The sequence below is a fragment of the Phacochoerus africanus genome, chromosome 6 (genome assembly GCF_016906955.1).
Source record: "Phacochoerus africanus isolate WHEZ1 chromosome 6, ROS_Pafr_v1, whole genome shotgun sequence".
NCBI classification, from domain to species: Eukaryota; Metazoa; Chordata; class Mammalia; order Artiodactyla; family Suidae; genus Phacochoerus; species Phacochoerus africanus.
Window position 1 is genome coordinate 89,207,993 of NC_062549.1, and position 27,189 is coordinate 89,235,181.

Consider the following 27,189-nt stretch of genomic DNA (forward strand, 5'->3'; position numbering starts at 1 on the left):
CACAAAATACAGGTGAGAGGAACAAGGACTGAATCTCTAGGAATGGTTCTGAGCTCTGCTTATATTCCCACTGATGAAAGGATAGGACTAATCAACGAAATAAAACAGAACATTATTTTCCATTTCCTTTTCAAAACTAAGTTTTCTTTTGGTGTCACCATTATTTTTCTAGTAGGTTCTCATTGGTTTGCATGGAAGAGAAAGCATAAGTTGGGTTTTGGGGGAAGGGGCTGTTTTTGGTTTTTGTTTTGAAAGTTAAAGTTTTATTGGGGCAAAATTAGGACTTAGGCTGGGGAGACAGCATCTCAGGTAGCCCTGAGAAACCTCTCCCTCAATTTTTATAATTAACTTCCAATTCTTAGAGCTATTAATTTTCTAGTTCTGCTAGACAATTCCTTGGACTCCCCGAAATAGCCCAATAGCCTTCAATAGGATTTTGCCTTTTAAAATTTTTGCTAATTTTAAAAGGGAAAATTTACTAGTTTTTACAATGTCTAGAATTTATAATTGGAAGTCAGCATTCAAAACATAGAATAGTTAAGACTGAAAGAAATAGACATAATCTAGCTCAATTACCTCACTTATAGATGAGGCAACAGAGGTTTAGGAAAGAGAAGTGCTTCAAACACTGATCTCTATCAGAATGAAACCAAAAGTTAGATTTCCTTCCTCCTTGACTAGTATCTTTCCCATAACACATCACCAACTTAAAATTTTGCAGGTTTGGGGGGAGTCTAAATCCATACTGATGTGAAATAACAAGGTAGGGTATTTATATGTTAATCTAGTAGATAGCATCAAATTTCTGGATAGCTCTTACATGTTAATGGACTATATTAGTTTAATGATCACAGCTAAAGTACAGCGGTGGTTTATGGTTACACCACAAAATGTATTTTAATTCCTTATAGTTTTCTTCCTTTGAGTCTATCCATCTCTTCATATTTTTGGAGTTGTTCTATCATCTTCACTGTCTTTCTATGTGTTACATGTCTGTTTCCAGAATTCAGTTGTGTGCATCTTGTTCTGTGTGCATTTTCAATCTATGTTTGAGACTCAGTGTTACTTTCGACAAGCACCTTTGTCTTTGTTAGTTTTCTCTCTCTCTTTTTTCTTTTTATGGCACGTGTAGTATCTGTGACCTATGCCGCAAGCTGTGGCAATGCCAGATCCTTTACCCACTGAGCAAGGCCAGGGATCGAACCCACATTTCTATGTACACTATGTCAGGTTCTTAACCTACTGAGCCTCAATAGGAACTTCAGTTTTCCCTCATTTTTTAATGAAAAATCCTCCAGATGATTCCAGCCCCCAGCTATTTGATTTTTCCCAAAGGAAGCTTCAGACATTGTGGAGCAAATAGAAGTCATTCCTACCATGCCCTGAATTCCTGACCCATAGAATCCACGAGAATAATAAAATGGTGGTTGTATTACATCCTAAGTCCTGGGATGGTTTGTTACACAGCAGTCAAATAGCTGGAATTCTAGTCCTGGGCTGTACCGAAGACAACCAGGCCAGCCTGCCTCTCACAGTCCCTCTCCTGACTGTGTCTTGGATGACCTCACTGAACTTATACCTACCTTCATTCTAGTATTTCCTCAATCTGACTGGGCTGCTTTGGAGGTGCTGCAGGTGGCATAACCTACCTGCACTCCTGCTCAGAACTCCTCTCAGCAAGCTAGTCAGAGAGCAGTTGACCTGACTACTACTAGAGAAAATATACCAACACTGAGAATTGGCCTGGCTACAAGTCTATAATCTTCAACCTCCGCTGGGCCCTTGGCATGTTTTAGCAATTGATTTACATGCAAACTGTCAGCTCCTTCTCCTATCCACCATAATAGCCATTCTAAACCTTCTCTAGTATCCTTAAGCCCCTACTATCACCTTTACCCCCTCTTTCAACAGATGACTGACTCCTTCTCCAAGAAAATCACGGCTATCAGATACAAACTACTTCAGCTTTCTAACTCAATATCTGAAAATATATTTGCATATGCAAATTTATCACCCCCCTAATTTTAGCTCAGAGGGAGCAGTGTTCCATATCCAGTTCAGAACCAGGGCTCCACCTGTATCTACTCTTTTGTCTTCAGGATCCACACTTTCTTCCTCAGTTATCCCCTCCTTGTCATGCATCCACCTTCTCCCACTCTACTGACTTCTTCCCAAAACCTGTAAACAAGTATGAGTCTTTCACTTAAAACCAAATCTCCCTTTCTTCCCTTGATCCCCTAGAGTTAATTGTCTTCTGATTCTCTTTTCTTTCTGTATCACTGAAGGCCCTTGACTTTAAGCAACTGTATCAGAATCTGGATATATTTAGGTTTTTTTTAAAGGAATTATTGGAAAGAAACTGGAGGTGGGTCAGCTTATCCCACTGTTGTGGTGACTGGAACCCAACCAACCACCTTCCTCCCTTATAAGTGATTAAGTGTTACTTATTTAGGATTCAATATCCCAGAAAAGACAAAGGCCAAGGCTAGACCATATGCCTGCTCTTTGGCTTTCTATATTTGTCAGTTCAGGTTGCCATAACAAAGTACCACAGACTGGGGAAGTTTAAACCACAGAAATTTATTTTCTCACTTTTCTAGGGGCTAGAAGTCAGAGATCAAAATGTTAACAGTTTGTTTTGTTTTGTTTTGTTTTCCCACGGCCTCTCTCTTTGGCTTGTAGATGGATATCTTCTCCTTGTATCTTCATATGGTCTTCCCTCTGGGCATGTCTTTGTCTTAATGCCCCTTTCTTATAGGTATATCAGTAATGTTGGATTAGGGTCCACCTTTTTAAAAATTTTTTTTCATTACTCAGTAAATTTATTACACTTACAGTTGTACAATGATCATCATAGCATTTCCATCCCAAACCCCCAGCATATCCTCCCCACCCCCCAACCTGTCTCCTTTGGAAACCATAAGTTTTTCAAAGTCTGTGAGTCAGTATCTGTTCTGCAAAGAAGTTTCATTGGGTCCTTTTTTCAGACTCCACATGTCAGTGATAGCATTTGATGTTGCTGTCTCACTCTCTGACTGATTTCACTTAGCATGATAATTTCTAGGTCCATCCATGTTGCTAAAAATGCTGTTATTTCATTCCTTTTGATGGCTGAGTAATATTCCATTGTGTATATGTACCACATCTTCTTGATCCACTCCTCTGGGATTAGGGTCCACCTTAATGGCCACAAGTTAATGACCCCCTTAAAGGCCCTGTTTCAAATATGGTTACACTCTGAAGTACTAGGGGGTTAGAACATCAACATATAATTTTAGAGGAGATATAATTTAACCCATAACACTAGCCCAAGGTGGGGAAAAGGGGGATCTGACTCCTTTGGTTTCTGTAGTAGAAAGCTATCACCACTTTCTACTCAGACTACTCACAGTTAAGTTCCTGTCGTGACTCAGTGGTTAATGAAACTGACTAGTATCCTCGAGGATGCGGGTTACATCTCTGGCCTTGCTCAGTGGGTTAAGGATCCAGTGTTGCCGTGAACTGTAGTGTAGGTCACAGACGAGGCTCATTTCTGGCATGGCTGTGCCTGTGGCATGGGCCTGCAGCTTCAGGAATCAACCCCTGGCACCTCCATATGCCATGGGTCATTAAGGAACAAGTGTTGTCACTGCTGTGGGGAACTTTCATATGCTGTGAGTGAGACCAAAAAAAGAAAAAAAAAAAAAAGAACAAAGCAAACAATGGAAAAGCAGGGGTATTACTCAGCCATAAAAAAGAACAAAATAATGCCATTTGCAGCAACATGGATGGAACTAGAGATTCTCATACTAAGTGAAGTCAGAAAGAGAAAGACAAATATCATATGATATCACTTATATCTGGAATCTAATGTATGGCACAAATGAACATTTCCACAGAAAAGAAACTCATGGACTTGGAGAGGAGACTTGTGGTTGCCAATGGGGAGGGGGAGGGAGTAGGATGGACTGGGAATCTGGAGTTAATAGATGCAAACTATTGCCTTTGGAATGGATAAGCAATGAGATCCTGCTGTATAGCACTGGAAACTATATCTAGTCACTTATGATGGAGGATAGTGTTAGAAAAAGAATGTATATATGTAGGTGTGACTGGGTCACTTTGCTGTATAGTAGAAAATTGACAGAACACTGTAAACAAGCTATAATGGAAAATATAAAAATCATTAAAAAAAAAAAAAAAAAAAGCAGAGGGAGGGAGTGGATCCTGAATAGCCAAGACAGAGTAATGCTTTCACAACAGAAATTCTTAAAAGGAGTATTAACTTACTAAAACACTTTTAATTTCTACTCAATCTTCAACCAAAATTATCAACATTCTGTTCCCCAACTTCCGCCCCTGGAATCGTTCAGGCAAAGGTCATGAACAGCTCCCAGACTGCCACATTGGAATAACTTTCTCGAAATGTTCTACAGCTTTTTTTTTTTTTTTGCTTTTTAGGGCCACACCCATGGCACCCACAGTTCACACCAATGGCCAGGCATCAAACATGCATCCTTCTCATGGATACTGGTCAGATTCATTTCTGCTGTGCAACAGCGGGAACTCCTCTGTAGCATTGTATACTGCTGGCTTCTTGCTTCTTGAAGATCCTTCCTCCCTGGGTTCTCCTGTGCTCTCTCCTTAAGCCCCTCCTACCCAATCTCCTTTGTCAGCTATTTTTCCTTCACATACTCTGTCAAAATTGCTGAATGCTAAGTTTTGTCATTAGTCTTCCCCTCCTTCCTCCCCCTCCCCTTCCTTTCCCTCACTGTTCCCCTTTTTTCTTACTCAATACTCTTATATCAGAAAGACTGTATTTGTACTTCATCTTAATATAGGATCTCTGAATGGGCTTCACATGGAGCTTCTTAAATTATAAGAAAAATGATGTGTATACATGCATTCCCCCCCACCCACCCCCGGGATAGCATTTAAAGCTTTTATCAGAAGGTTAAAACATCAGTCATGTTGGTGTCCCCTATTTAGTTTAGATCCTTCTGAGTTTCTTTCTTTCTTTTTTTTTTTTCTTTGCTTTTTAGGACCATATTCATGGCATATGGAGGTTCCCAGGCTAGGGGTCAGAGCTATAGCCACCAGCCTATGTCAGAGCCACAGCAAGGAGAAATCCAAGCCGTGTCTGCAACCTACACCACATCTCACCGCAACACGGGATCCTTGACCTGCTGAGCCAGGCTAGGGATAGAACCCGAAATCTCATGGTTCCTAGTGGGATTCGTTTCCGCTGAGCCACATCGGGAACTCCAGATCCTTCTCAGTTTCAAAGCCATACGTCCAACTGTCCAGTTGACATCTTCACCAAAAATCACCACCAATCTCCAACTCAATAATGGCAAAAGCTGAAATCATTATTTCCCCCTCCCAGAAACTGTTCCTCTTCCTTTATATCTTATGTCCATGAAATGTGTCACCATCCTCCTCATTACCCAAATCAGAAAGTCCATTTTCACCTTGACCCTTCTCCTCCATCACTCCTCATAGCCAATCACTCATCCAAATCCTATCCATTCTACCTTTTTAACATCTCTCCCAGATGCCTCCATTGAATTTTCACTTCTTTAACTGAGATCTCCTAACTCTCAGCTAAACTGTTAAAATAACTTCCAAAAATTTCCCTCTACATTCAGCATCTCTCTCTTCTCCAATCTATTTCTTGGATTATGTCATTCCCTAGCTTAAAACTTTAATGATCAGTTTAACATTTTGTAAAAATTATTCTTTTTTTTTTTTTTTTTTAAATCTTTTCTAGGGCTGCTCCCGCAGCATATGGAGGGTCCCAGGCTAGGGGTCGAATCGGAGCTGTAGCTGCCAGCCTACACCACAGCCACAGCAACGCAGGATCTAAGCCACATCTGCGACCTACACCACAGCTCATGGGCAATGCCAGATCCTTAACCCACTGAGCAAGGCCAGGGATCCAACTCGCAACCTCATGGTTCCTAGTCAGATTCATTAACCACTGAGCCATGATGGGAACTCCTGTAAAAATTATTCTGATAGTAGTTCAAGAAAACACAAACTCTTCACCATGACATACAAAGTCCTTTATGATCACCCAAAAAATTTTAATTGAGGGTGTATTCCAGGCACTGTGAAATATACTGGAGATACAATGATGAACAAGAGGAACAGATTTCCTGCCTCTAAGATTTACAGTCCACAAATGTGATGAGTACTGCAAAGGAGAAAAACGAGTGCCTAAAGGAGTAAGAGGATGGGAGTGTCATAACATAAGTCTGAAAACAATGGTAGACCTCAACTTCCCGTGTTGCACTTCTTTTTTTTTTAATGGCCACACCCACAGCATGTGGAAGTTCACAGGCCAGGGATAAAACCCATGCCTCCACAGCAACCAGAGCCAATGAAGTCAGATTCTTTTTTTTTTTTTTTTTTGGTCTTTTTTGTCCTTGTAGGGCTGCACCCACCGTGTATGGAAGTTCCCTGGCTAGGGGTCGAATCAGAGCTGTAGCTGCCAGCCTACACCACAGCCACAGCAACACCAGATCCAAGCCATGTCTGTGACCTACACCACAGCTCACAGCAACGCAGGATCCTAAACCCACTGAGCGAGGCTGGGGATCCAACCAGCAACCTTATTGTTCCTAGTCGGATTCGTTTCTGCTGTGCCATGACGGGAACTCCACAAGTCAGATTCTTAATCAACTGCCCACAGCAGGAACTCCTGCATTGCACTTCTAACAGTCATCAACAGATATGGTTCCAGATACACAACCAACAACTTTTGGGTTAGTGCCATTCTTCTTATCCCTATTTTATAGATATGGAAACTGAGGTCCTAGACGGGTTAAGTAACTGGTGGACTTGGAACTCCATCCCAGGCTCATCTGAAACCCAGTCCCCTTAACCCTTTAGGAGCTTGTGCTTCTCCTTATACTCAGGAATCCTGTGGAGCTATACCAATCTCTGTAGACATGCCAGCCGACTTCACTCCAAGTCTTTATTCATGCCGCTCTTTTTGCCTGAAATGCCAATTTCCCTCAAAAACCTTCCTGCTGATCATGCAGTTATCTTCTGTGATCCAATTAAAGTGTTCTCTCTTCCACATGGACTCTTCCTCCGGGGAAGAACTAGCCACTACTGCCTTCTTTGTGCATACACAGAGCTTCACAAACACCTGTAGAGTCCCTATAGCACTTCAGATACTTCTCTTGTAGTCTCCCTCTGAGAAACTATAAATCCCCAGGGATGATAACTGATCAACCTCTGTAATCTCAGAATCTGTGCTGTAGCTGTCATTGCAAAGTTAGGGAAGAGAAGAAGGGAGGGAGCAAAGAAAAGGATACGGCAGAAAAGAATAAGCAAGCATGAAGACAAATACTCCAATATAAGATATGCCAAGACCATCTGTCCTTCTTTTAAAAAGGTGCATTTTACCTCTCACAGTACAATTAACCCATACCACCTCCACAACGTTCAATTTGAGGATTGTTCGATAAGTGTTTCATGAAACCCAGCAGAATGTTTCCCACTCTTTTGCAGTCCTCCTGCGCTCTCCCTCCTCTTTCCTGTCTATCCCATCCACCCTGCAGCTGACAGTTCCTTCCTCCATGTGAAGGCCACTGACAGAAAATGGGTCAAGAAGAAAATACAACCTTGAAGAAGGAAAAATAAAGTGAACGCCTTGTACCATATCGGGTGGGAGAAAGAAACTTTGGTAAAAATGAACAACAGAACATGCTGAGTGATAGCCACCTTTTACCTCAGAAACCACAGAAAGCCCGGAAGGCACGCTTTCTGCTTTAGGTGTCCCAGACAAGCACCTGTAGGGCTGTAGCAGGGAGCCTGAAGTTTTCAGATGCTATGCTGGATTTTGCAAGATGAAAATAAATCACTTGCGAAGTAGCACTAGAATGGCTGCTTTGTTGGTTTCTATTGTCCATCCTAACCAGACATCTCATCCAGGAACCTGTGGAGGAGGGGCTGCTGCAGGAACATATGGGGCAGGGGAGGATGGGAATGGGAGAGGAGCAATTAACTCTACTCAGGAGCAAAATAAAACAGAAATTAAAACTGTGAAGTGGTTTTTATATGACTCTGGAGTGGAAAGGGGCGTGGGTCCACTTGTGCCAGCCCCTGCCTCCACTCTACCTGCCCACTTCTGTCTGCTGCTCACTTCCTGGGCTTTTTCAAGGCTTTTCCAAATGAGACCTGTCCCTGATGTCCAGCAACCTGCTGAGGGCGGGATATGGCCAAGCTGAGCCATTTGACTTTCTGTCTGAGACCTAGACTAATGTGAGAATAAACAAAGCGGGGGTGGGGGTTGGGGTGGGGAGGATATGGGTATGTATGTTTCAGCAGGGGGGATGTAGAGGAAGGAAATTAGCAGTGTCACCACTTCCTAACCATTGCACCTCCAACTTTTCTGGAAAGGAGCCCTGGACCCTGGGCTGCTAGGCTCACAGACCAACCCAGGTCCAGTGGGTCCCTGAGGGGCCCAAGCTAACATGAGCTACTGCAGCCCAGCATAGCTCCCATAACACTGGGGTGAAGGTAAAGTGTTGGTGCTCAACTTACCCTGCCCCTTTCCTGCCTCTCCAACTTTTCTGCATTCCTTCCCACCTTTCAGTGGTATCTCCTCCTCCCAGAGCCCGCTTCTCTCCCACTGCCGGTGTTTCTTTAACAGACGATGCAAATCACATGATTGAATTCATACTAAGAAGTTAGTAGCTCCTGCGGATTACAGATCCCAGGGGCATATGCATTTTGAATTTTGAAAAGAAACATAGATGGAGATAATTTTGGGATGAGGGACACCTCTAATGATCGGAAGATTGAAATGACTACTTTCTGTAGGCAGACCTGGCTGGATGGAGAAGGATCTGGGCCAAGCAGGAGAGTGAGCAGTTCTGAAGCAGAACAAGAGATTCCTTGAGGAAGGTTATCCCGCTTGAGTCTCATTCCCAGGGTCACATTGGCACTGGGTGGATCCAAACCCAAGAGGTGGGGGCTCATTTGTCAGAGTTCAGATTCAGGAATCAGATGATGTTTCCCGAGAAGGAAACTGGTGAGTAATAGGCTGGGGGTTGGGGGAAAGGCTGTTTACTTCCTCTGTTCAAGTCAGTGAGGTCCCTTTAGAGCTCTGGATAGCTGTGGTGACGGGTTCACGCTAATGCACAGCATGTGGCAGCTGCTGTCACCAACGGCTCTGCTGCTTCTGGGTAAGTCAGAATTACCCTGGCTGGGAGAGGAGCTCAAGATGCCCTGGGTTCAGCAAAGATCCCTTTTCAGGCCAGGGATGAGACCCCTACCAAGGAATAGAAGCCCTGACCATGTCTATAGACCTAAATTTAGCTCCTAGGACAAAGCTTTGAGGGTTAGAGATGCAGAGGATGCTGGCTCTGATATGGGCATAATCAGGAGGTGAAGGGAGATATGAGGTCTTTGTTACATCACTCCTCCGGGTCTCAGTTTTCTTATCTGTACGTTGCAGATTATGGACTACATGGTTCCTAAGGTCTGTCTCTTCCATTCTCACATTCCAGTGTTCCCCTCTAAGGCTTTTAATTTCTACCCTTTCCAGGGGACTTGGGTTGAGGCTGTTTCTATGGCTTGATTCAGGGATAGTCGATTTGTACCCTTAATTGGGAAGTTTAAAACAGGACTGAGGAGTAAGGGAATGGTGTTGAAAACAGAGGTTTGGGTTATAAAACAGAGGATGGAGTAGTAAGCACAGACATCGGAGACCAAAGGGCAGACAAAGGGGAAGATGTCCACTATATTTATCTTGATTCTTGGGAACACTGGCCTTCCAGGGCAGAGGAGGGCAGAGGAGTTGAAACTCACTATACATTCCAGCCACCCCAATTTCTATCGCTGCTCAATATTTGTTTCACTCTTCTTTTCTTACAGTTTCAGCTGGCACACGAGCTGGTAAGTTTGCTTCATGGTCTTGTATTGATCAAATGAGCATGTAAATATATAATAGCAACAGGGTGTTGAGAAATGTTTTTTGCGCGGGAAACTGCTGATGCAGTTATTAGCAAGAGCAGTTCCCCCAAAACAGTGAGGCCTGGTCCTATACTTCCCTGACCAATTTTCCACAAGATAAAGAGAGGCCAAGTGTCTCCAGCCAAGATGCTCAGACCGAGTCCCATCCTAAGGCTGAGTTGTCAATTCCGGATTTGTAATGGGCTTTGATACTCCCCAGGAATGCCAATGCAGGGCCTGCTCATTTCCCTGCCCTTACCTATATTCTCTTGACTCCTCAGAAGATCCCCCGAAGTCTGTGGTGATCCTAGACCCTCCATGGGACCGGTTGCTTGAGAAGGATTCTGTGACTCTGAAGTGCCAGGGGGCCTACCCTCCTGGAGACACTTCCACAGAGTGGAGGCAGAATGGGACCCTCATCTCAAACAAGGCCTCCAGCTACTCAATCACAGATGCTACAGTTGGGGACAGTGGAGAATACACGTGTAAGACAGGCCTCTCTGCACAGAGTGACCCAGTGCGGCTAGAAGTCTACATGGGTGAGTAGGTGAAGGGGAAGGGGGAAATTACCAATAAAGGGTGAAACAAGAGGCCCTGAAAGATTTGGGAAGAGCCAGAAGATGTTCTTGGGGGTAAAAATTAAGATGAGATGATCTGTAGCTCCAATGAATGATATCAGAATTGCAGTCCTAGCTACAAGTAGGCCTGAGGTAAAATGTCAAAACAGGGTACATACTAGATATAAGGCTGTTGCACCGTACAATTCCAGGAAGCAACATTCACAGAGAATGCATATGGCATGAATGGTGTCATCTGAAGGTTAAGGCATGACATAGATGCTTGATAATAGTTATTGAATAAATTAATGAATCCACTTTGAGGACCTGTCTCCTCACTCTCATACACTCAATGCCCTAAGCAACCCCCCAAGCCATTCTTGCGTTTTGTTTTGTTTGTTTTGTTTTGTTTTGTTTCTTTCGGCCACATATGGAGGTTCCCAGGCTACGGGTCAAATCAGAGCTGTAGCTGCCAGCCTATGCCAGAGCCACAGCAATGCAGGATCCAAGCGGCATCTGAGACCTACACCACAGCTCACAACAACAACGGATCCTTAACCCACTGAATAAGGCCAGGGATTGAACCTGCATCCTCATGGATGCTAGTCAGATTTGTTAACCACTGAGCCACAAAGGGAACTCCCCCTCACCCCCATCCCCCAAGTCACTCTTAATCTAGCATCATATCTATCTCTTTCCATCAATGCCATATTCACAGGTACACTTCAGCATAAATTTGGCAATATGATATCTCTCCTAATAGAGATATATACATGTTCAGCCTGCACATTCATTGTAAAATGAAAATCTTTGTGTATTAATAGAATCCAGGTATTAGATGCAAGTACAGAAAGTATATTAGAGACAGACACTCTCCAGGAGTCCCTGTAATCACACCACATAGCCTGGTATATGCAGTGCCATCTTGAAAGCCTGGTTCTACTTCCATGGCTGCTCTATCTGTACAGTGTATGTGGGTGGAACAAGCCTGGAGGGGAAGGAAAGCCTAATGAGGGTTGACCTACAACACAACTCCATGGAATTGGGCCTCTGAAACTGGTTTTCTTGGCCTCCTTTGCCTGACTGTGTCACTTAGCCATGGTTCTCACTCTACAGAGCTACAAAGTGGAATGTCTATCATTTAACTAGGTGAGAGATAGTCACCTCTGACCAAATAAAATCAGGAATCATCAATAGGAAGCAATAGAAAAATCGAGTCTAGAAGTTATTAATTTTTCTTAAACTTGGCTCCAGAAACTGACTTTAGAAGTCTAACCGGTGAAAACTGTACTAAACTGTGACCAAGGCCATTACTTTCACCAGGCAAACTCCTGATCATCCTGTGGGACCCATTGCACTTGTTTCCTTTTCTGAGAAGCCATCCTTCCTTTTTTTGGGCAGAATTTCTTTGCTGTATTCTCTTTGGTCCTGCACACTTTTGTTCTTTCCCTGTTGTAGCACATACTACATTGTATTGTAATTATTTCTAAGTATGTGTGTTTCTATGTCTAGGCCACAGATTCTTTGATGTTATGGATCATGTGTCTTAGTCATCTGGGTATCCCCAGTCTGCACAACACAGTGATGGCTCAATAAAATATTTGTTGAATGAATGTACATATAGATATTCATTGAGTTCATGACAGCCAGAATGGAGTAAGACTGTTACCCCCAAAGCCACCAGAAAATTGTACATATTATATTATATAATATGTAATTACATATAATATATACATGTTAACTCCTGTTAATATTTAAATACATGTTCCATGTTTAGTTTTTTTTTCTTTTGGGTTTTTTGGGTTTTTTTTTTTTGAGCATATATACTTTTTGAATTCTGTCTGGGTTTTTTTGGCAACCTGCAACTATAGAGTTCCCAGGCCAAAGATCTGAGCCACCGTTGCAGCCTATGCTACAGCTGCTGCAACTTAGAATCCTTAATCCACTGGGCAGGGCCAGCCAGGCTGGGGATCAAGTCCCAGGGCTCCAGAGCTGTTGCCAATCCCGTTGCGCCATAGCAGAAACTCCTGTATTCTGTCTTTTTAATTTCACATTGTCCCATGAATGTTTTCTTGTGTCATTTTAAAATTTCTCTGTGTCTGGAGTCTGGTAACTTTTGCAAGGGAATAGTGAAAACAAGTATCTTGGTGATATAAAATTTTTTCTGTTAAAGGCTATGCTCAGTAATGAAGATGGCCTTGTGGAGATGCTGTGGCCCCTCAGAAACCACCAATTACGACCTGCTTTTCTTTCCCCTCCTTTTTTTTTTTTTTTTGGTCCTTTTTACCATTTTCTGGGGCCGCTCCCGCGGCATATGGAGGTTCCCAGGCTAGGAGTCGAGTCGGAGCTAGAGCCTTTGGCCTATGCCACAGCCACAGTGGGATCCGAGCCTCGTTGGCGACCTACACCACAGCTCATGGCAATGCGAGATCCTTAACCCATTGAGCAAGGCCAGGGATCGAACCTGCAACCTCATGGTTCCAAGTCAGATTCGTTAACCACTGAGCCACGACGGGAACTCCCCTCCCTGACTTTTATATGTTCTCCTTCAGGATTTCTGCCACCACTCCTGTGGCCACTCAGTGACCTTCTTCCTGACGTGGCTATGACAGCATTCCAACATTCCTACAAGTGTCTCTTCTGAAGTCTGCCTCTCCTTTAATTGGGAAAATCATCATTTTTTTTAATTGAAGTATAGTTGATTTACAATGTTGTATTAATTTCTACTGTAAAGCAAAGTGATTCAGTTGTATATATATAATTGAATATATATGTATATATATATATATGTATGCATATATACATATATTTTTTAATATTCTTTTCCATTATGGTTTATCATAGGATATTGGATACAGTTCCCTGTGCTGTACAGTAGGACCTTGTTCATCTATTTAATATATAATAGCTTATATCTGCTAACCCCAACTTTTCATTCCATCCCTCCCCCAACCCCTCACCCTTAGCAACAACAAAGTCTATTCTCCTTGTCCTTGAGTCTGTTTGGTGTCTCATAGATAGGATCATTTTTGTCATATTTTATTTTTTATTTATGGCTGCACCTGTGGACAAGTGGGAGTTCACGGGCCAGGGATCAAACCCATGCCGCAGTAGCAACCCCAGCCACCACAGTGACAAGGCTGGATCCTTAACCTGATGCTCCACAAGGGAACTCCTGTGTCATATTTTAGGTTTCACATATAAGTGATATCATATGGTATTTGTCTTTTTCTTCCTTACTTCATTTAGCATGATAATCTCTAATTGCATCCATGTTGCTGCAAACATTCATTGTTTTTATGGCTGAATAATATTCCATTGTATAAATGTACCACATCTTCTTTATCCATTCAACTGTTGATGGACCTTCAAGTTGTCTATGTCTTGGCTATTGTGACTAGTGCTGCCATGAACATAGGGGTGTACGTATCTTTTTGAGCAAATTATCATTTTTCTAATATAACTTTCACTCTTTGATCTAGAACTTATAGTGACTCCTTATTACCTGCCATAGCAAATCCAAGTGTAGCACTTAGGGATCCTGTAGATTGCTTCTCAACTGCCTCATCACTTAATCCCTCTGCTCTAACCTTCTTTTGTTCATGTGTTCGTCAGTCCCTCTCACTCAACAAAAGTTCTTGATGTGACTTGCATTTTCTTTCAGGGCCCAGTTGCCTTTTTCCCAAAGAAAACTATGTAAGGATAAGTCCCAGTCTGGCTTTTCATTACGCCCCAGGATCTAGGTAATAATCGTCCCCTTTACAAGAGCTTCACACTGAATGTTGAGGCCTCCTGGACCTGTGGTCTCATTGTGTCTTTCAGGCTGGCTGTTGCTCCAGGCTCCTCGGTGGGTGGTCCAGGAGGGGGAGTCCATTACGCTGAGGTGCCACACCTGGAAGAACACTCATATACAAAAGGTCCAATATTTCCAGAATGGCGTGGGGAAGAAGTTTTCTCATCAGAATTTTGAATACCACATTCCAAATGCAACACTCAAAGATGGTGGCTCCTACTTCTGCAGAGGAATTATCAAGAATTACAATTTGTCTTCGGAGGCTGTGAAAGTCACTGTTCAAGGTAAGAGGGTGCACCTAGAGTCCTCAGAGGCCTGTGGCAGGAGGGGGAAGCTTTATCCACACTGGGAAGATGAGTTGGGAGGACATTGTTGACCATTTCCACAGACTTCTTTACATGGGTCATTCACTCTGCAGTGTGATAGCAGGTGCAGAAGCCACATTCCTCCCCCAAAAATATGTTTGTCCTTACCTCATTCAAACCTATATCCACCATGTTATGTGTCTCTATTATACTGGCTCATCTTTACCTGCCCTCTTTTCCCCTCCAAGCCTCAAGTCTTAGCCAAGAACCAGGCTCACAGTAGCCCTTCACTTTCTCACAAAAAGAGCCTGGAACCTGAATTCTGGCTCTGCTCTTAATTACCTGCATGACCGTGGCCACTTAGTGTCTCTGAACCTCAATTTCCACTTCTGTAACGAAGACAAGCAGACATTTATTGGGTAGCTTTCAGGATTCTGGACACTGCTAGGTGCTTCTTTACATGTAACTCGTTTGATGATCATAGTAACCCCTCACAACAACATTAAGAGATAGGTAATATTGATTCTACTGATGAGTTAACTGAGGTGGAAAAAAGGGGGATAATTAATTTGTCACCAAGGTCATACCCAAGTTCAAAGCCTGTATATTTAATCAATAGATAAAATGAAAGGCTTGGGCAGGCACCAATGTCCTGCAACAGAAATGAATCCCACTAAGTCACTTTAAAAACATCACCAGTTTCTGTAGTGCCATCTTTCAGGGTCAGAGATCCCCTACTACAGTGCTCCTGGACTTCCCAATTTCATAAAACCTCCACCTGCAATCAGACTAAGATGTACATTGTAAGCAATTTACATGTAGTAAGACAGCAAGATAGACACACATCTTTTGAGACTTTAACAAAATAATGCCATAATTTGTATAAAAAATAACTTCATGACAATTTAAATTGAAAGTAAATACTCTCAAATAGGGAAAGAGAGAGCAAATAATAAAGCAAAGGGGGATACAATGCCAACAGTTAGATAATCTAGGTAATGGGGTTCCCATCGTGGCTCAGTGGTTAACGAATCCAACTAGGAACCATGAGGTTGCGGGTTCGATCCCTGGGCTTGCTCAGTGGGTTAAGGATCTGGCGTTGCCATGAGCTGTGGTGTAGGTTGCAGACATGGCTCAGATCCCGCGTTGCTGTGACTGTGGTGTAGGCTGGCAACTACAGCTCCGATTTGACCCCTAGCTTGGGAACCTCCATATGCCACGGATGAAGCCCTAAAAAGCAAAAAGACCAAAAAAAAAAAAATTAAAAAACTGAGACTATGAGTTCCCATCGTGGCTTAGTGGTTAACAAATCCGACTAGGAACCATGAGGTTGCGGGTTCCATCCCTGGCCTTGCTCAGTCGGTTAAGGATCCGGCGTTGCCTCGAGCTGTGGTGTAGGTTGCAGATGCGGCTTGGATCCCACGTTGTGGTTACGGCTCTGATTCGACCTGGGAACCTCCATATGCCACAGGAGCGGCCCAAGAAATGGCAAAAAAGACAAAAAAAAAAAAAAAAAAACTGAGACTAAAAATCCACTCTAGGAGTTCTTTTTGTGGCATAGTGGATTCAGAATCCAGCATTGTCATTGCAGTGGCTTGGGTTGATGCTGTGGTGACTGTTTGATCTCTGGCAAGGGAATTTCCACATGCTGTGGGCTCAGCAAAAAAAAAAAAAAAAAATCCATTCTAATGTTACCAGTTTATAGTCAGCAACATGGAATGATTTTAAAATAACAATATTAAGGGCTAAGAGGTTGAGAACAAACAAATTCTACCTCTTTCCATTTGGGGTTGTTAGTTATTGAGCCTCGATAAAGAAATATTATCAATTTTCTGCCAATAAGTAGCAAGTTTCAATGGTTCACTTTTTTTTAGATTTCCTTTAATGGGATGGAAACAATGAGTATAACTTCGAAACACAAGGGACAGTTACTGAATTAAGAAAGTGTTTTCACACCAACTTAAACTTCGACAACTTTCATGATTTCACACAAAACCCAGCTACAACTTAACTTGTTCAGCACTCTCAGTCACATACCTCAATCAAACATGAAAACACTTTTGCTCAGGTAGCACTGAGATCCAGACTCAGTGGAGGAAACAATGGCTTTCCATCAGACTTCCCAACCGTTCCTTAGACCCTGTCTCTTAGCAGGTGTCGAAAAGACTTTCCACTGATGACCTCACTGTTTATTGCAAATTTCTGCCTTAACAGATGTCATTTTATTCTCATCTCTCTGCTTCTCCTATTAGGTCCAAAAAGTCCATTACCTATCCCATCATTCTTTCTACCTTGGCACCAAATCATTTTCTGCCTGGTGATGGGATTCCTGTTTGCAGTGGACACGGGGCTGTATTTTTCTGTGCGGAAAGTACTTCGAAGCTCAAAGGAGGACTGGAGGAATGGCAAAGTCACATGGAGCCAGGACCCGCAGGACAAATAAGGATAACAAAAGCAGCAGCATCACCACCACCACTGCTTTCTGCTTTTATTATCCCATGAGGTAATAAAAGCAGCATCTCTGAACCTGTTTGTTGTTTTTTGTTTGTTGGTTTTGTTTTTTTAGGGCCACACCTGGGGCATATGGAGGTTTCCTGGCAAGGGGTCGAATCAGAGCTACAGTTGCTGGCCCACGCCACAGCCACAGTCACAGCCACAGCCACAGCCACAGCCATACGGGATCTTAGTCACATCTTCGGACACACAGCTCATGGCAATGTCAGATCCTTAATGCACTGAGCGAGGTGAGGGATCGAACCTCCATCCTCATGGATACCAGTCAGATTCATTTTCGGTGAGCCACGACAGGAATTCCTGAACCTCTTTCTAAAATCACTACCCCATCATCCTCAACAGGCATCTCTGGGAGCAGCAGGAAAATTATACCTCTGTGTCTAGGCTGAGGGTCCTTTACCCAGCTCTGTTTTCTCTTGGTCTCCTATGGAAAAGAAAGGACTGTGATCTTCAAGTGCTAATAGTGAAGCCCCAGTAAATAGCTGCATTACCAGGAATAGAAGTGTCAGATAAGTAAATAAGAGAAATTATTGTTGTGAGCCAGCTGGATAGTGGTCTGCACCTGTTGCTGAAAGGCTGGCTGCCTTCAAGCCACCCTAAAAGTCCTTCTAGGCAGACCGTGGGTATTCCTGGAGGTCTAAGGGAGACCACAGAATCAATGAAGGAGCTGGCTAAGAAAGAGCAGGGAAGTCCAGGATGGACCAGAGACCTTCACCTGGGCTGTCTTCCTAGAACATCAGCCTAGAACATGATAGAGGTAAAAGAAAATCACAGAGGTGGTATAGAATTGACTTTCTCAAGGCAACCCCTGTCAGAATTGGGATGGTCTGCAAGTATATGTTAATGAGTATAAAATGGTCCAGGAAAGGGATGGGATTGGAGGATTTAGATAAAAAAGCACAAAATAAACCCACTGGAAAGAGAGAAACATTGCTGTCCCAGACTAAGCTCAGTGAAAAAAGATACCTCAGCGTCCAAACTGAGAAAGCATGACAAGAAAAAATTCAACCGCAACTGCACAGGAAGGAATGGGCAGGAGCCACAATAGTGAGAATTAGAGCGAGAAGGGGCAGGGACTATAAAACCAGCTTCTCTGTTTCAGTACCTTATTCAGTACAGCTTTCTTCACATCACCCACTAAACAAATGTTGGATAACCAATATTAAATGTACTAAATTCTACTGCATTAAATTATGAAACTTTGAAATCCCTCAATATATCAGTTATAATGGAGTGGAAGTGGAGAAGGTGATCACTGCTACTGCTTTTGGAGGAAAGCTTTAGCTGTCTCTCTGTTTTAGAAGCTTTAAACAGCTTTCAACAACATTTCTTGATTCCAATAAGGCATTTTACAAGATCTTGCATGCTACTGTTAGACAGAAGATGGAAAAACCATGGTGATAAAACTAGAATGATAAAAATCTTTTTCCTCCCATTGTCCAAAATTCTATCAGAGATTAGGTTGGTGAGAAACCCCTCTCAGCAACCATCTCACCACAACTCATATGAATTAGTCAGCTTGCTAATTCACCAAATCTTGCTGGGACAACTAGGCAAAATAGAACTTTCACAAGTAGTATGGGATAAGAGGTGAATGGGAATTAGAAGCAGTCTTAGAGCATGCGGCAGGTATGAGAAGGCACAGCTGGGAAAGAGGCAGGGTCTGGGCAAAGGTTTAGGGTCTACTTAATTGTGTCAGTTATGAGCTTCATGCCAACAAGAGTCAAGCTTGGTGTAGATTGGTATGAGATTCAGACATGAGACAAGGGCATTTTGGAAATATTGAACATTCAACTCACATTTATTTAGTATTTACAATGTGCTATGCTTGAGTTTAGGTGCTGAAGATTTCAAGGTGAACAGCACAGGGTCATTTCCTGGAGGAACTTTCATTCTAGTGAGGGGGAAAAAAAAACAACAACACATAAATAAAAAGAGAATGAGAGTTCTCTTCATGGCTCAGTGGTTAATGAACCCAAGTAGGATCCATGAGGGAGTGGGTTCCATCCCTGGCCTTGCTCAGTGGGTTAAGGATCCTACGTTGCTGTGAGCTGTGGTGTAGGTCAAAAATGCAGATCAGATCCCACGATGCTGTGGTGTAGGCCTGCAGCTGTAGCTCTGAATCGACCCCTAGCCTGGGAACTTCCATATGCCGCACCTAAAAAGACAAAAAATAAAAAAGATAATGAAGAAAGAGCTGCAGAAAAAAGTCTTAATTTTTGGTGTTCTGGTAATGGATGACTAGGAGTTGTGAGGCAAAAAAGGAAAAATGATGAACATCCATGGGCAAAGATTCAAAAGCCAGAGAAGAGAGGTAAAGTTGTTTGCCAGATCATGAAAGGCCTTCAAAGCTAAGGAGGTTGTAGTTTACCCTGCTAGGGCTTGAGGAATTTTAAGCAGAACCTGTCTTGAAAGCCTCTCTGGCAGCTACTTGGAGGCTGGAAGAGAGGAGACAGTGAAAGACAGGAAACTGCCCAGAGGGCTAGATGGTTATTGCAGTAACTTAAGGGCAGAGTAATGAGGAAGTAAATGTCAGCAGGCTGAAGAGGAAGATGATTGTTCAAATATTTAGAAGGTTGGCTCTCCAAAAACCAGCAAGACATAGCATGACCAAGAGCCCAAATTCTGGAACCGCCCGTGTCACAAGTTAGGAAGTACAAGTACAAAGGCCAGGCAGGGTGAGCAAAAAATTCATTTTTGGATTATGAGTACTTTCTTTTATCGGTAAATACTTCCAAAGCATCCGTTTTCATGATGCGGTTTTTGTAGATCCTAAAGAAGAAGTTGTGTCACCAATTGCAGCCCTAACCAGGCAGATCAATTTTTTAAGTGCGGAGTGGACAATTGAGAACTTCATAGTGTTGAGGTGGTTGGCCAGGTTTAAACAAAAAGCGTTGCCCTTTCCGTCCCTGGGTGGGCTCGAACCACCAACCTTTCGGTTAACAGCCGAACGCGCTAACCGATTGCGCCACAGAGACAGGCGGCAAATAGGTCTCCTGTTTAATCAGTTCACTGAAGATTAAACTCCTAGTGTTCGCATTTCCAAAAAACTGGTTGAGGCTGGCATGAGAACCGGTGGAGGCAACACCTTCCAACGCATTCGAGAAAGGTTAGTAGCCCCGAGAAAAGCGGGTCTTTTTCCCGTCCTAGAACCTGCTTAGATCTAGGACAGGACTCGGTTTCTCCCCGGAAGACGTGAAAACGGAAGCAGCAGAGGATGAATGAACTGAGGTACTTTGGGAAACCCAAAATGAATGCTGTGGGTTCAGGAGTTCACCTGGTATTGCTCAAAGAAGTACATCGATACACTTTTTTGCTGAATTAGACAATTTATGCCTTCAGGTGTATAAGTGCGAGTATTAACTTATAATAAGCCTATTACTGTGAAAATTTTTAAATGCCACATCACATGTCCATTTGCCACATGTCTAGCAAAATGTTTTAGCTAAGTAAGGGAGCCTAACGACAAAATTAATTTTTACCCCTAGCTGTTTTGAAAGGTTTCTGCTTGCATGTGAGGCACCCAAACAGAACAGCGTTTATAAATGCCTGTAATTTAAGATCTTCATGCTGACATAATCCAGATCCAAATATCCAAAGGAGGGCCCTTATCCAACATAATCGACCTAGAGATCCTGGTCAGGGCTGGGCCAAATAAAGTTCTCTTCTCTCCAGTTTGGAGAGAAGCTCTTTATTCCTGGGCCATTTAACAGCCACAGGCTTCCTGAGTCACATCACCTCCGCTCCCGGCATACCCAACCGTCTAACCAGGCTGGTTTTTCACCCCACACAAAGACACATAAGCAGTCACTTTCTCTGTTGCTCAATCCCAGGGCGCCACGGAAGCCTCCCCATAGAACCTCCATTTTCCTTCTGCCCTGCCATCCTTTAATAAGTGGGCTCAAGTTTAGGTGCAGGTCAAAGTTTTCAATGATTTCCAGTGAAATGAGAATACACACAAAAATAGATATGCATATGCATAAATTATGTGTATGTGTATCTCAGATAAGCTTGACAAATGACCTCTAAGCTGACATTTTTTTTACACTTTAAATTTTTGTTTTTAAATGTCCTTTCTTTTATAAAATAATGATGAGGCTGTGATTTTTCTATTAATTTCCTAACTTGGCAAAATAAAAACTGACAGCCTTATACTGGTCACCAATATTTGGGAGAATTTTTACTTGTCTACAAAGACCAAGTTTGGGAACCACTACTCTCACCTTCACCTTTACTGGATTATTAAAAATAATTTGCAAGAGTTGCTGCTGTGGCACAAGGGGATTGGTAGCATCTCTGCAGCTCCAGGACAGTTGATAGATCCCTGGCACAGTGGGTTAAAGGATCCAGCTTTGTCGCAGGGGCAGCATAGATCACAACTGATCCCTGGCCCTGGGAACTCCATAAGCCACAGGGTAGCCAAAAGTAACAATAATATTAATAATAATAACTTGCAAGTTATTCTAAGTACACATACATTTTCCATGTTTCTCATGTATGCATGACAGCAATCCAAAAGAAAGGAGGAAAAAATAATAAAAGGAAAACTGAGGCGAAAGAAAGTAAAAAAATAGGGTGGTGAAATAAATCCAAATGTATCAGTAATCACAATAAATATAACTGGAGAAAATGTGCCAGTTTTTTAAAGTACATTTTATTTTGTTTAGAAGAATGACATTAAAACATAAACATGGAGTTCCCTTGTGATGCATCAGGTTAAGGATCCAGCCTTGTCACTGCACTGGGTTGCTGCTGTAGTGCGAGTTGGAACCCTGGCCTAGGAACTTCCACATGCCACAAGCAGGGCCAACAAAGAAACAACAAAAAACAGAAAAGAGAAGAAAAGATATTTGGTATGTAGCTATATAATAACGAGCAAAATAAAGTTTATGAAATAATGTGTCACTAGAGATGAATATGGTCACCATATGTGATAAAAGATTAAACTTATGATGAACATATAATTCTGAACACAAGTATCTATTAAAATACAAAAACAGGAGTTCCTGTCGTGGCTCAGTGGTTAATGAAATCTGACTAGGAACAATGAGGCTGCAGGTTCGATCTCTGGCCTTGCTCAGTGGATTAAGGATCCGGCGTTGCCATGAGCTGTGGTGTAGGTCGCAGACACAGCTCGGATCCCGAGTTGCTGCGGCTCTGGTGTAGGCCAGCAGCTACAGCTCCAATTGGACCCCTAGCCTGGGAACCTCCATATGCCGCGGAAGCGGCCCAAGAAATGGCAAAAAGACAAACAAACAAACAAACAAAAAAAAAATAGGTCTCTGCACACCTGGCATATTTACCTCAAAACAGACAGTTAAAATATATCTTGATAACATCTTTATTTTTATATTATGTTAAAACCCAGTTAATCCAAGCAATAAAAATAATGATAATGCTTTATATTTATGTGACACTTCAGAAATCCAGCCCCATAGCACTGATGGTCAACTCTAAGAAACTCAACTCTGTGTAGTCAGTTCCAAGGAGGCCATTCAGTGGCTCCCAACCTGCAGGTCTAATTTAAGCCAGCCTACTGCATGTCCAGGATAAGGGTCCCTGGCCCTGTATGTCTCCCAGGACAGGCCTGCCTGAACCATGGTCCAATTAACAAGTGTCAATATGCACTGCCCCCAAGACAGTGGCTACCCACCACTACTCTGTACCACTTTGTAGTCACTCTTGCTTGTGGAAACTGTGACCTCCACCCAATCATGGCAACAAGAGAGTTAGGAAATAACCAAAAGAGCAGACAGACAGCAGCAGATCACCATAAAGTCATCAGCCAAGTGTCGTAGCCTTTGCTGGCACTGGCACTGGAGCATAAGAAAAACTGAGGGCTAAAAAAAGATGACTGAGGTGCAGTTGTACTCTTTTCTCATCCATGTTGTATTTCACCTTCATTTCCTGGGACAAGTTTTTGTTGTTGTTGTTGTTGCTGTTGTTGTTTTTAAACCCCAAATATCCTCCCACCATGGGCATGGCTTTAGTAATAAAAGAAATAATTAACACTTGTGCATTGCCAGGCACCGTTTTAAACATTTAACTTATTTGGGAATTACAGTTATCATCATTATGTATTTTACAGATGAGGACATTGAGCAGAGAACCAAGATTCAAACACAGAAAGCACAACAGAACCTGTGTGCGTAACCACCAGATTATGTTGCCTCATGCAGCCTGAATAGTTGAAGTCAACCTAATTACACACGCCATTCCAATAGATGATTTTCATATAATAAATACAACAGATATATAAAGCCCTCAGACAATATTTCAAAGGCTAGGGGAAAATGTTAATACCATTTGCTGTCAGTTCCATAGAAGATGAAAAGGGATTCAGTATCATTAACACCATCCTTTCCTAATTTTAGGAAAAGTTTCTCTACTTACTGAGCCCAGTCACCCAATGACTATCAGTTTATTGGAAAGGAATTGGAGAAATCTGATGCATTTCTCCCACATTAAACCAGGACTCAGGTAGGTAAATTATTTAGCTAGTGACAGTTGTATCAAACAAAACCAACAGTTTATTTTTGTTTTGTTGCCATTTTTTGGGCTGCTCCCGTGGCATATGGAGGTTCCCCGGCTGTGGGTCCAATCAGAGCTGCAGCCGCAGGGCTACACCAGAGCCACAGCAATGCCAGATCCGAGCCGCGACTGCGACCTACACACCACAGCTCGTGGCAACGCCAGATCCTTAATCCACTGAGCAAGGCCAGGGATCGAACTCGCAACCTCATGGTTCCTAATCGGACTCGTTAACCACTGAGCCATGACGGGAACTCCAAAACCAACAATTATTAAAAATCAACTAATTTGGAAACAACTAGAAATATGTGACACAGTATTAGCACTATAATGTGCAAGACCTGGAAATCAGTTTTATAAGATACATAAACATGCTTATCTACATATATAATTAACAAATAATTGAGAATATTTGAAATATATATATTCTTGTAGGTGTTTTAAATCTTCAGAATACCATTCCTTGCTATGTGTTTCAACATAAATGAATCCCATAAAAATAATATTTTGTGGAAAAATGGTAGTTGTAAAAGTATACCAGGTATATGAACTTTAAAAGTATGAAAATCTAAATAATATATTATTTAATAACTCATGTACCTGTAGTGAAACTTTTAAAAGCTAAAGGAATAATAAATATAAAATCCAAAATAATACTCCTTATTGGGAAGGAGAGGGATGCATCAAAGAAAGGAACATAGGGGTTTTCTTCTGTTTCATCCTTAAACAGGGTATTGAAATACAGGGATGCTCACTTTATTATTTTCACATTTCACATTTATGATGTGCTTATTTGTGTAAATTGCTTTGTTAAAATTTAATCTTTATTAATGCTTAAGATTTGGGAGGAAAATAATAGCATTTAAGTGGACAATGAGAGATGCAAAAAGAATCCATGCTCATATTTATGGACCCACACCAGGTCCAGATGGATTACTTAGATTACTTCTCATTCATAGATGAACACGCAGAGTTCTTAACTGCAAACAAGTTAATCTATTCTAGCTTATTTAAATACAAATGATGAAGGGCACAGATCATTAATAAGACACTGGGAAAACTGGAAAAAGCAAAAATCAGGCACTACTTTAAAGGACTCTAGGGCTGCAAAGCGTCTTAAAAGCTGTACTTTTGCTCCTCCGCTTTACAGATGCAGAGACCCCAGCCCAGAGAAGTAAAATGACTTGCACAAAAGCAACGGTTCTTTAGTGTTAAGAAACAAACAAGCAAACAAAAAATAGGTCTTCTGATTGTCAGACCAGTAGCTCATTTCTCTGTATCTGGTTTAGATATAACATCTTTGTTTATTCCCCATCACCCGCTGCAGAGGAGGTTGTTTCACGAGTTTGCACACCTTCGTGTAGTGTGGCAGTGGCAAGAGTGTCGGCCTGAGAATTTAAGCAGGCTCCTGCTGAATAGCAATATACGCGGGCGGAGGAAAGAAGGAGCCCCTAATGAATCATCGATGTGGGAGATGACAAGAAGGAAAGGAATCTGGAGTACAGACAGAGCCTAAATCCTTGAGATGCTCTTCCAGTCGGCAGCGGGAATTACGGGAATGAGGGAAGATAACTCAGTGGCAGCTAATTCAACACAGCAAATCAAGCAGAAACTTGCTTGCAAGAATTAAAGATCCAACGCAATTAACGCAGAACCAGGGTCAAAATTAGCGAACCTGCTAGTACTGTTACCCACCGTACAAGAAAATCATATGCGAGAGAAATACTCTGGGGAGAAGCTAAAGTTGTTTAAGATTAGTTTTTGTTTCAGCCTTAAAAGAGAGCTGTGAACATAGTCAAAATGCAGCCTTAAGAGAGAAATATGAACATAGCCAAAATGGAGCCTTAAGAGAAAGCCATGAACATAGCCAAAATGGCATATAATCTCCCCGTCGGGGAATCGAACCCCGGTCTCCCGCGTGACAGGCGGGGATACTCACCACTATACTAACGAGGAAAGCGACGACAAAAAAGTCAAAATCAAAGCTTAGGAAAGCACTTCTAAGCCGCCATACCTTTTTTTTTTTTTTTTTTTGAAAGCTTGTTCGTTGTTGGCCAACCTGTATATTAACTGTATCTAAACTTCTAAACTGACACATTGCAATTGAAACATAGTAGAAAACCTACGCGTAATTTAAATTTTCTGACAGCACATTAAAAAGTAACAATAAACAGTGGATCATTTTAATAATATATCTGATTTAACTCAATATTCAAAAACGTTATTTCAACATGTAACAACACAAAAATATTAATTTTTTTGTATTTAATCTTCAATCCAGTATTTTACACTTATAGACAACACACTTCATTGGAAAAAGTTAGTATTGAGAGTTCATGAAATTAACAATTGAAAAAGTAAGTTCATATAGTATGTGTTTAAATTTTTCGTTGATTTATTTTCTATTCGTTAACTTCAATTTATTAATGTATTAATTTCAATTAAATAGGCTTAAAAACGCAGTTCCTCAGACGGTATTAAGTTCCCAATAGCTTATAGCTACCGTATGAATCTCGCAGGTATAAAACCATAGCCCACTTTCGAGGCTGACAAAGCAGAATCCAGAATATCCCAAAGATTTCCACGAGTTGAAAGTTTAAAAAGGAAGGCAGGAGGAAAGGTAAGAGAGGAAAGAAAACCTTTAGAACCTAACCCCTCCGAAATGTGGCTGAGCAGAGAATGAAGCCCTGGGGGGTATGAAGGAGGCGGTGGAAGTAGGTGAGGTGCTGCTGCAGTTTCTAGTTTCAGTTTCTATTTTCACTCAAGCAAGGAAGCGGTGGGCTGCTGCAGTTTCTAGTTTCAGTTTCTATTTTCACTCAAGCTTTAAAGTTGTTTTGCACACGATATTAATTTCTCGCTGTCTGCAGAACTTGCTTCAGCGAAGGGCGACAAAAACGTACACTCTGCGTTGGCCGGGAATCGAACCCGGGTCAACTGCTTGGAAGGCAGCTATGCTCACCACTATACCACCAACGCTGTCGACGGGCAGGCTTTGAATTCTCTGTATAAAATTAACAGAGGCCACGCATTTATCGATATTTTTTAGCACCATTCTGCATCTAACAGCCCAAGCTATACGGAGCATTTTCCCGATGAGAATAAAACCCTTCCTGACTACTCCTCTTAATCGTCTTAGCCAACGAACGACACGAGGCCAGGGACGCAGAGACCACCGGGAGCCAGAGCTGGAACAGCGCGGAGCCCGGCGGGAAATCCAACGCCTAACTCGACCCGGGCATTTATTTACCCTTCTGAAGACTTCTGCTTTCCGCGGTCCCAGCAAAGCCGCTGGACGCGCTCAGCACTGGATCCACCGGATACCGGATTCGGTAATGGTGATTTGGGGCCAAATATCTGAGGGAGATCGGACGGCAAGGGGCTCCGCCCAGGTGTGGCGCCCCCGAGAGAAGGAGCGAGAGGAGTGTTCGAAGGGGCGTTGAAGAAAAGGATCTTTACAGTTTAGGGTAGTGAAGAGGTAAGAAGTAGGACCTGGAGACAGTTTTATTTTTCTTGTTTTGCGAAGAAGTCCAAGGAAAGTTCT

At 42.3% G+C, this 27,189-nt stretch overlaps 2 protein-coding genes and 3 non-coding genes across 10 annotated transcripts in view; 1 reads left to right on the plus strand and 4 right to left on the minus strand.

Moving 5' to 3' along the window:
- LOC125129413 (low affinity immunoglobulin gamma Fc region receptor II-like) overlaps positions 1-26,968 on the minus strand; it is an 82,458-nt gene extending 55,490 nt beyond the window's left edge. For all 5 annotated transcript variants that reach the window (XR_007135473.1, XM_047784072.1, XM_047784071.1 and 2 more), the window contains exon 1: positions 26,896-26,968. The gene's annotated coding sequence lies outside the window, so the exon portion shown is untranslated. The remainder of the gene's footprint in view (positions 1-26,895) is intronic.
- On the plus strand, positions 9,025-17,129 carry FCGR3A (Fc gamma receptor IIIa). 2 transcript variants are annotated; one of them, XM_047784075.1, is made up of 5 exons: positions 9,025-9,179; positions 9,871-9,891; positions 10,233-10,487; positions 14,328-14,582; positions 16,856-17,129. In XM_047784075.1, the coding sequence occupies exons 1-5, from the start codon at positions 9,131-9,133 to the stop codon at positions 17,044-17,046; spliced, it is 771 nt and encodes a 256-aa protein (XP_047640031.1). In that variant the 5' UTR covers positions 9,025-9,130; the 3' UTR covers positions 17,047-17,129. The 2 variants fall into 2 exon arrangements, with proteins under 2 accessions (XP_047640031.1, XP_047640030.1); XM_047784074.1 differs by having other exon boundaries at positions 9,026-9,179; positions 10,230-10,487.
- On the minus strand, positions 20,022-20,095 carry TRNAN-GUU (transfer RNA asparagine (anticodon GUU)). Its single transcript has one exon. It is a non-coding gene; the product is annotated as a tRNA-Asn (tRNA).
- Positions 25,533-25,604, minus strand: TRNAD-GUC (transfer RNA aspartic acid (anticodon GUC)). Its single transcript has one exon. It is a non-coding gene; the product is annotated as a tRNA-Asp (tRNA).
- Positions 26,553-26,624, minus strand: TRNAG-UCC (transfer RNA glycine (anticodon UCC)). Its single transcript has one exon. It is a non-coding gene; the product is annotated as a tRNA-Gly (tRNA).
- Positions 26,969-27,189: the final 221 nt, after the last annotated feature.

What these genes read in the sequence shown, in the direction of transcription:
- FCGR3A (XM_047784074.1), top strand. Translation starts at nt 9,131, where the DNA reads ATGCACAGCATGTGGCAGCTGCTGTCACCAACGGCTCTGCTGCTTCTG. An exon ending in AACGGCTCTGCTGCTTCTGG is followed by an intron (nt 9,180 to 9,870) that starts GTAAGTCAGAAT and finishes CTTTTCTTACAG; the next exon opens with TTTCAGCTGGCACACGAGCT. An exon ending in GCGGCTAGAAGTCTACATGG is followed by an intron (nt 10,488 to 14,327) that starts GTGAGTAGGTGA and finishes TGTGTCTTTCAG; the next exon opens with GCTGGCTGTTGCTCCAGGCT.